This window comes from Benincasa hispida, unplaced genomic scaffold (genome assembly GCF_027475165.1).
Source record: "Benincasa hispida cultivar pf3 unplaced genomic scaffold, pf3_genome.v1.1 HicScf736, whole genome shotgun sequence".
Classification (NCBI taxonomy): domain Eukaryota; kingdom Viridiplantae; phylum Streptophyta; class Magnoliopsida; order Cucurbitales; family Cucurbitaceae; genus Benincasa; species Benincasa hispida.
In genome coordinates, this window is record NW_028326862.1 from 1 (window position 1) to 8,634 (window position 8,634).

Here is an 8,634-nt window from a genome sequence, read left to right on the forward strand (position 1 = left end):
CTTAAACTTCTAGATTTTGACTTCTGGTTTCAACGAAAGACATCTCAGACTAAAAAAACGTATTCTATATACAGAATACTAAAGGTTGAAGCTATGTATTGTTACTTTAAAAGACTGTAGGCTTTGAAATTGACTTAAAGAAATAATACATGGTAAAAATAGGGAATAACCAAGTTGCATACATATTGATATTAATTCAAGCAAGTTAATCATTTAGAAGCTAGAGAAGAGGGTTGTTCATTCTTAATGATATTACCCACTTGAATATGTTTTAGGGGGTAGCTTAGGTTAGACACAAATAATCCAGCTATACTATCCTCCCTTTATCAACCAGCAAAGGGGATATGTTTAATCACTTTGCTTTTGGAAAAATAGGCTAAATTTTCGCTTTCTTGTTCCCTCAGATTTATTAACTACATCATAAAAATTTTACTTTATTAATTATATGATAATAGGGTACTTAATACTTAATTAATCGTTATATATCGAGAATACATCATTTTTCTAGTGACATATCATCTACTCAAAGCCTAAATTGTTGTGAATTTTACCTTTAGAATATCACTACACAAAAAGAAGGTGTTTTTAGTTGTGGAGCTTTGAGTTCAAACTTTCAGTGCAGACTAGTTTGAGTTACACCGTCTTAGTTGAGTTGTTATATCTTAAAGAAAATAGGTGAAAGAATATCTGTTGAGAGAAACACAATACACACTGTAGATGACTTGAATAATTTTCTTAAAGAGGACGAAATACCCGTACCTCAACCTAATTATTTACTTGTTAGTTTCTTGATATTTACTCTATTTTTATTTGTTATTTGTAATTCTCCTCATGGTTATTATTATTGCACAACTTTAATTTGTCCATGTACTACTAAAATATTCTACACTCTAGAATAATTGAAGGGCCACCAAAACTTCTCATACAATAGGTTGTACTAATCTATACACCTCTAACATTATGTCTCAAACATGTTGAATTTTAGCTTACTATTTTAGTTTATGCTCAACTCTTTTCTATGTATATTTAATTATAGAACACATTGTCTTGTCACACCCATTTTTATATGGTTTTTTTTTGTTATGGCTAGGTTTAAAGAATAAGCTTAATATCATTTGTTAGGGACAATAGATCCCTTTATTTATGTTCATTTATTGTTGTTGTTAGACATTATATAGATTTGCTTTTGACTTTTATTTTGTAAGTTTGAACAATCTATGTGTGGAGGTGGGAGTTGAATTATTGATCTCTTGATCGAAAATATATGTCTTATTTGCTCAAATTGATGGCGATTTACTTTGACTCTATCTAGAAACAAATTGCATACTCACACATATATGGGAGAGAAATCTTGAAGTTGCAAACTTTAAAACAGGTTATTAGTGTTTTGATCTATTAAACAATATGCTCTAAGTCATCAATATTGTATCAAGAACGTATAAAAGGAAACGAAAATTTAGCTCCATCCATAATAATTTAGCCATAGATTCATTAACCTAATTATTTGATTAATTAGCAATGAAGTAGATAAGTAATTGTTATTGAATTGACTTAGGATTTGTTTAGATTGACTAGTGAAAAAAGTATTTTTGTTTTGAAAAAAATTATTTTGTATTTAAACTCTCTTGATGAGAATTGTTAAGTACCATTTAAAAGTGTTCTAAAAGCAATTTTAATCTGTTGCCAAACACTTCAATTTTTTCCAAAATGACTTATTTTCAAAATTAAGATTCGAAAAGTTAAATTGAATACATCTTTATATTATTAAGGAGTTTTTTATAATATACAGGCAAAATTTTTATCAATACAAAAATTACAAAGATGACGATTGAACTTTTGACATTAAAAAAAAATATATATTAATCACTATTAAAATATACTCACTTCAATGATACAAGTAAAATTAAAACACTGTATTTTTAGAAATAAACTAAAATATACTATTGGGTAGTTTACTATTTACTTCATTAAAAAAAATTATTTTAGTTTGACCCTAAATTTTTAGGATGGATACACTAAAAAGTTTTTAATGTCCTTAAACTTGAAATTTCACATCTTATTAATAGGCCCCTCCTATCAATATTCAATTTTGTATATATTATATAAATATCATGCAACAAAGCCAATCTCGAGTATACACAATTCTTATATAATAAAATTAGCATGTTGCATAAGTGTTACATCTAATAAATCGCTAACAACATAAACTTATACTAACATAAACTTAGAGAATTATTTTTTTTTAAAAAAAAAATCAGAAGTAGATATTTAACTAGAAAAAAGTTTTAGCGGCTCCAAATAATAAAAAAAGGTTTTAGTGGCTATTTATATATATATATATATATATATATATATTTATATGGGTGCAACACGAGAACTTCCTATATGGTCACCCAACTTTTTTAGAAAAGGATACGGATTAGATCAGTAGGTGCACCGAAACATCTCCATTAGGTGGACACCTTCCTAGCACTTTTATCGTCTCCCAGATGTATATTCAATAACGCACAAGGAGACACAAAGAATTTGAAGAGGACTAGAGATAAGCTCAAATAGAGATAAAAGTGTTAAAAAATACAAAAAAAAAAAACACTAAGGTTTAGAGCAATCATGAAAGGATTATAATCTTTGAAGGAACTGTTTCTATAAGCCCAACATCTATCAAGAGAGCAAATATCTTCCCAGAGTTGAGTATAACTTTTGTTGTTGTCCTCAAAAGTCCGATTATTTCTTTCGATCCATATGATCACCCAACTTAGTACCACTCTCGTCCAAGTGCACCTATGGAATTGTGATGAGATCCGATGCATTAGTGTTGGTATAATCACACCCAAATTTTAGTGGCTAAATAAAAACAAATATAAATAAAACTTCTAATTTAAACCTTGAAAGCTATTTATTTATATTAAGAACCGTGAAACAAGTGACAAAGTGGATAATGCTAATATATTAAGAAAAATATACTTTTGAAAATAGTTGATGAAATAAAGGCTAAATTATCCAAAAAAAAAAAAAAAAAACACTTTAATTTTCTTCTGTTTAGAGGTAATTCTATTCTACAAAACTGTCATTGTAGTAGAAATATTGGATAGAAATTGAAGCCTTACAACGTAGGTGGCGCCAATGTTTGATCTCCCATTGTTATATCAAGTTACCTTTGCATTATTTCTCGTCCTAATTTTCGTCTAACATTCTAATAAATTTTTAATTTGATATTTTAAAAATATTTTTAAAAAGGTCAAAGGATAATAATACAACGTTCAAGTTTTATTTTATTTTATTTTTTTATTTACCTTAGATAAAATAACCCTTAACGAGGTATTTGGTCCCAACTTACTTGGGTGGAATTGGATAATTAAACTCAATATTTGGGTTTCCCATTATAATAGTTGAAATTTCCAATTATAATAACGCACACTTAGCTACAGTAAAATTATTTGAAAACCTTTATTGTCTGTTGTGTTTATTATTTTGTAACCATCCTCTCTCCTCCTTTGTAACTCATACTAAAAATTTTTATAGCCCAAACACATTATTATAACATATACCAAAATTGTTATATACCAAACATAGACTATTATAATCCACATATTATAATAACCGATTTAGACACCAAATACCCATAAGTGAAATTTGGTTTAAACCAACAAAGAAAGAAAAGTTTTAAATTTCAAAACCAACTTCCAGATTCACAAAACTTTTGCATTAAATTAAGATAACCCTAATATCAACCTTATTAGTGCTCATTAATACTAGTTTATTTCTAAAAAAGGAAAAAATTGATTGTTCATAATTAAGATCTTACCATATAACAAATTCAAACTCGTTCAAATCAAAAGAAATCTCAACCTCACCTATCCACTTCATTCGCCATACCGAACATAACTCAATTAACATTTGAATGTGCTAGAAATCATGAAATTTGTGGTTCGGACTCCCCTATTAAAAAACACACCCCCTTTCATTCACCTCACTGATATTTATACACTTCTCAAAAGAATAATATAACCCCAAATTATTTAAATAAGAGAACTTTAAAAAGAGAACACACACACACCTTAGCCCTTGGATAGTGAAAAGACAATTTTATCATCCAAGGAATCCAATATTAATTTGTTAAAATCAAGAATATTGTTGGGAAGTATAACTGCATAGATTATAGTTTTCCAAAACACCAAGGGCAATAATTAATTTTACCCAATATATTCACACACCATAAAAATCTCTTCTTATCTATATATATTTATGATCTCTAGGTTTTTAAGAAGAACTTGAAGAAAGAGTTCATTTTTATTCAAAAAAAAAAAAAAAAAGCAACACCCAAATTTTTTTGTATTACTGTGTGTGTTGTTGTAAGTTTGTCATGGAAAATCATGGTGATGACCCAAATAGTCCAAATCACAGCTGCGAAAGGGCGGAGCCGGTGAGATCACGGTGGACTCCCAAGCCGGAGCAGATTCTAATTTTGGAGTCCATTTTCAATAGTGGAATGGTTAATCCTCCAAAAGATGAGACGGTCAGAATTAGAAAGCTTCTTGAAAAATTTGGCTCTGTTGGGGATGCCAATGTTTTCTACTGGTTTCAAAACCGCCGCTCTCGCTCTCGCCGCCGCCAGCGCCAGCTGCAAGCCGCCGCTAGTAGCGGCGGTGCAATTCACTACGATGGTAGTAGCGTCAGTACTGGCGGTGGTTACAACAGTGGTGTTATGAATTTTGGTGGGGCTTCTTCTTCTTATCTCGGAGGAGGGTCCTCGTCCTCGTCCTCCTCCACTTCTGGGGTTGGAGGAGATTGTAGCGGCGGTGGTTTCTCGATGTCAGGTCCTATGGGTTTCTCTGAAGTTGATCAACAAATGGTTGTAACGACTCCGTCATTTTGCCCTTCCGAAACCTCAAATTTAGAGTTTCAATCAGGTATTGTTAATGCATGTTTTTCTTCAAACCCTCTTTGTTTCGTTTCCACGCCACTCAATTCAAAAGCTTAAATTAACATACTCAATCGAATGATAATTATCTCTATTAATATATATCCTATTTTACCCAACTTTAAAAATTTAAGCCGACATAAATTTCAGGATTCATTTTTTTCTATAACTAAAGAAACAAAACCAAACATAAACTTGAAAACTTTTCGATGATGTGACAGTTCCTTCTTGAGCTGAAATTTTTGAACACTAACCTCAAAAAAGAAGAAAATTACTTTGTATGTATGTTTGTGTTTCTTTTTCTTTTTCTTTTTCTTTTTTTTTTTTTAATTACAAAAACACTTCACGGGAGAAGTTCTGAAAAATTGATGTTGGTGCCTCGGTTGTCGATCTGAATGTTTCAAAAATTAAAATTTGGAAGAAAAATTGGAAGAAATTAAAAAAATATATATCAATTTTGGTAATAAAAAGAGAGGTTTTAATTCAATTTTTTTTTTTTTTTTTCTTTTGAAGGTTATATTATAATATTCATAAATGGAGTTCCAACAGAAGTTCCCAAAGGACCCATGGACATGAAAGCAATGTTTGGGCAAGAGACAGTGTTAGTTCATTCATCAGGACTCCCAGTTCTTACCAATGAATTTGGAATCTCTCTGCACACTTTGCAGCATGGTGAAAGTTACTTTCTGGTAATTATTATCCCCCACATCTCTCTCTCTGTTTCTAACCAAAATCCCGTTTCATAACAATTTGATTTTCTTCGATTTGTTGTCGACGTATTACGAATGTGTTCAAAATTCAAATCAAATTTTGAAAGTTGAATTGAATCGAGTAATTTTTAGAGACAATTGCAAATATAGCAATCAGGCCTTGAAGTCTATCAATGATAGACCATATCGTTGATAGATTTTGTTATATTTGCAATTCTTTAAAGATGTTATTATACACTTAATTATTGTCCATTACAATTACTCTAATTTTTAAATACTTGTTTTTTTTTTTATTCAAATGTTTAATTTCGAAGCTAGAAAACCAAAAACAAAATTGGGGTCTAAGTCTTTTATCAATGTGTTTTACAATTGAAACAAACAGAATCATATGCTTAACAATCAAAGAGATTTTAGTATTTTACAAGTGTGAGTTAAGGTTTTTGGGGTTATGTATTGTTGAATATTGTTCAATGCATTAGTGTAGTTTTGTTGTTGGTTTCTTCCTATGGTTTTCTTTTTGGATGAACTGATGGAAAATCAATTAATTAACTAAGAGGGTTTTTGGAATGGTTTGTGAATTATGTAGTACAATGTTTTCTTTGTGAATTAAGAGATAATTTAGATGGAAGATAGATTAAGATTTGGGAGGAATATGATGTTATAAAGAGAGTGGGAAGTATGAGTAGAAAGAAGGATTAGTGAAAAGAATATAGATGTGGGGGTAGAGAAATAGGTAGATGAAAGAAAATATGTGTATAGATAAGAATGTTCGAGAATGTTGAAAATCAACCTGAGTATAACTCAACAAGTTAAGATATGCATGTGTGTGTATATATATACACTCTCGACTAAGACGTCGGAGGTTTGAATTTTCCAACCTCACTTGTGTTGTTAAATAAAAAAAAAATGAAAAGTTAGAGAAGTAGTAAAATGAACCAAAGAAAATATATTTGTAAAAGGAAGTCAGAAAGAAGAATAATGCATGTAAAAGACATAAATTTGTGAGTAAGATAATAATGTGTAGAGAGAAGAAGAATAAAGTTTTTGTCTACAAAAACATCAACAACAAAATGTATTGAAAAGTGAATAAAATATATAATGTATACAAAGAAAAGTGTAACAGAAATAAAATATTCAAACAGAAAACAAAGATATATAGGAAGAGAGCAATTTTAGTTAATTAAACACTTAAATATTTGATATACTCTTTAAAAAACACACTTATATACTCATAAAAGTACCATAAAAACAAACCATAATTGGGTTTAAATTTATGCAAATGAATCCAAATGATATCCTCAATTTCAGGACTAAAAGTACATACCAGGTGCATTAATTGACTAGGAATCTTTTTCATTGGAAAGGAAAATAATGAAAAAAGGAAAACATATAAATCAACATAAAATAGTATCAAACCACAAAACTTGAAACTTGAAATTGAAAGTATATTCATATGAACACATTGGCCCTTATCTATTTCACTTCAATTCCAAAAGTTTTAGATCTAGAAGACTATTAACAAAATTGTCGAGATCTGAATTCCATATAGATATAGATACATATATATACTAATAAACTCCAAATACCATGTCAAACCCATAATTCTTTTTAGTAAAGAATCGAACTTTTAACTTCAAAATAGGTAATAAGTACTTGATTCATTGAATTAGCTATAGCTAACTCGAACCTGTGAAAGCTAGAAATTTGAGGAAAAATTGACTGGAATAGACATGAATGTGATATGTTTGACAAGAAAAGAAAACTTTCCAGGATTCCTTGAAGTTTGTCTATGTGTGGGTAGGAAACTTGAAATGTTTTGTTGAAGTGGGATGTCATATGATCTTTGCTATTGTTTAATTTTGTAACTATGGTCATATTCAATGAATGACCCAAAAAAAAAAAAAAAAAAAAAAAAACACAAGACAAAGGCTAAAGAGAAAAACAAAATGATGATTAAGATTATATAGTGTGGAATTTTGGTCTCACAGGTTTCAAGACCAACATGAGTTAGGAAAGAAAGCAGCTGCACCAGCAAGAAACAGCACCTACCATCAACAAAATTCAAAAGAGATCTCAGTTTTTTCAAATATTTTGCCTTTTTCCTTTTTCCTTTTATTTTATTTTTGGTGTTTATGTTTAATTTGGGTTTTGGTCACTTTTTAATGTTCTCTTTGGGAAATTGGATCTGATGAAAAAAGAAAAAAAAGAAAAAAAAAACTTTATCATAAAGTTTATAGCATACCCATTTGGATATTTGTATACATAAATATGGCTCTTTTTTTGTTTTGGTTGGTGTATGTTATGGGAGACAATTAATATTTCTTTGCTTCTTTCAAAACCCTAAAAGGAATAGAACCCTTTTTATTGCATTTGTATATATGGAATACAACTCATGATCTTTTTGAAGGTTTACATGAGTAATTTTGGTTTTATATGTTGGGAAGGTGCGAGACCTAATTAACTTTAGTTGATTTTTTATAGTTCTAAAAATTGAAGCTTTTCGTTGATATTGGAGTGTTGACATGATTCTTTGGTTAATTTGACTTATCTTGAATGGTTTCTTAGAGTGACTATGTGCCCCTCCTTAGGTAATGTTCGATAAAAAAGAGGTACGGGATCTAAATGAAAGGGATCTTGATAATATGAAAGTACGGTTAATAATTAAAATCTTAAAAGATCATCTGATAGCTACTACTTATACCAAAAATAAGAACTTTAAAGTTAAACATGCATGCTTAGCTTGGAGTAATTCAATGTTGGATGACATCTAAGAAATTTTTCTAAAAAGCATGTGAACAAAGACAAAACATGCTAAAAGGACATCGATCCATGCTAAAAGGACATATTTCACTAGAGTAACTGTTCTAAATGGTAAAAGTGCTAGAAATATTTTCAAATATAACAAAATGTTACTATTTATCAGTGTTAGATGGTGATAGACACTGATAAACATAGTGTCAGTGATAGATAGTGATAGACATCTATTAATGTCTGATCACTGTC

General features: G+C 29.6%; 1 protein-coding gene across 1 annotated transcript; it reads left to right on the plus strand.

Annotated features, from left to right (window-relative positions):
- Positions 1 to 4,262: 4,262 nt before the first annotated feature.
- On the plus strand, positions 4,263 to 8,020 carry LOC120089786 (WUSCHEL-related homeobox 11-like). The gene is made up of 3 exons (XM_039047181.2): positions 4,263 to 4,910; positions 5,435 to 5,610; positions 7,620 to 8,020. The coding sequence occupies exons 1-3, from the start codon at positions 4,364 to 4,366 to the stop codon at positions 7,635 to 7,637; spliced, it is 741 nt and encodes a 246-aa protein (XP_038903109.1). The 5' UTR covers positions 4,263 to 4,363; the 3' UTR covers positions 7,638 to 8,020.
- The last annotated feature ends 614 nt before the right edge of the window (positions 8,021 to 8,634 follow it).

What these genes read in the sequence shown, in the direction of transcription:
- LOC120089786 (XM_039047181.2), top strand. Translation starts at nt 4,364, where the DNA reads ATGGAAAATCATGGTGATGACCCAAATAGTCCAAATCACAGCTGCGAA. An exon ending in AAATTTAGAGTTTCAATCAG is followed by an intron (nt 4,911 to 5,434) that starts GTATTGTTAATG and finishes TTTCTTTTGAAG; the next exon opens with GTTATATTATAATATTCATA.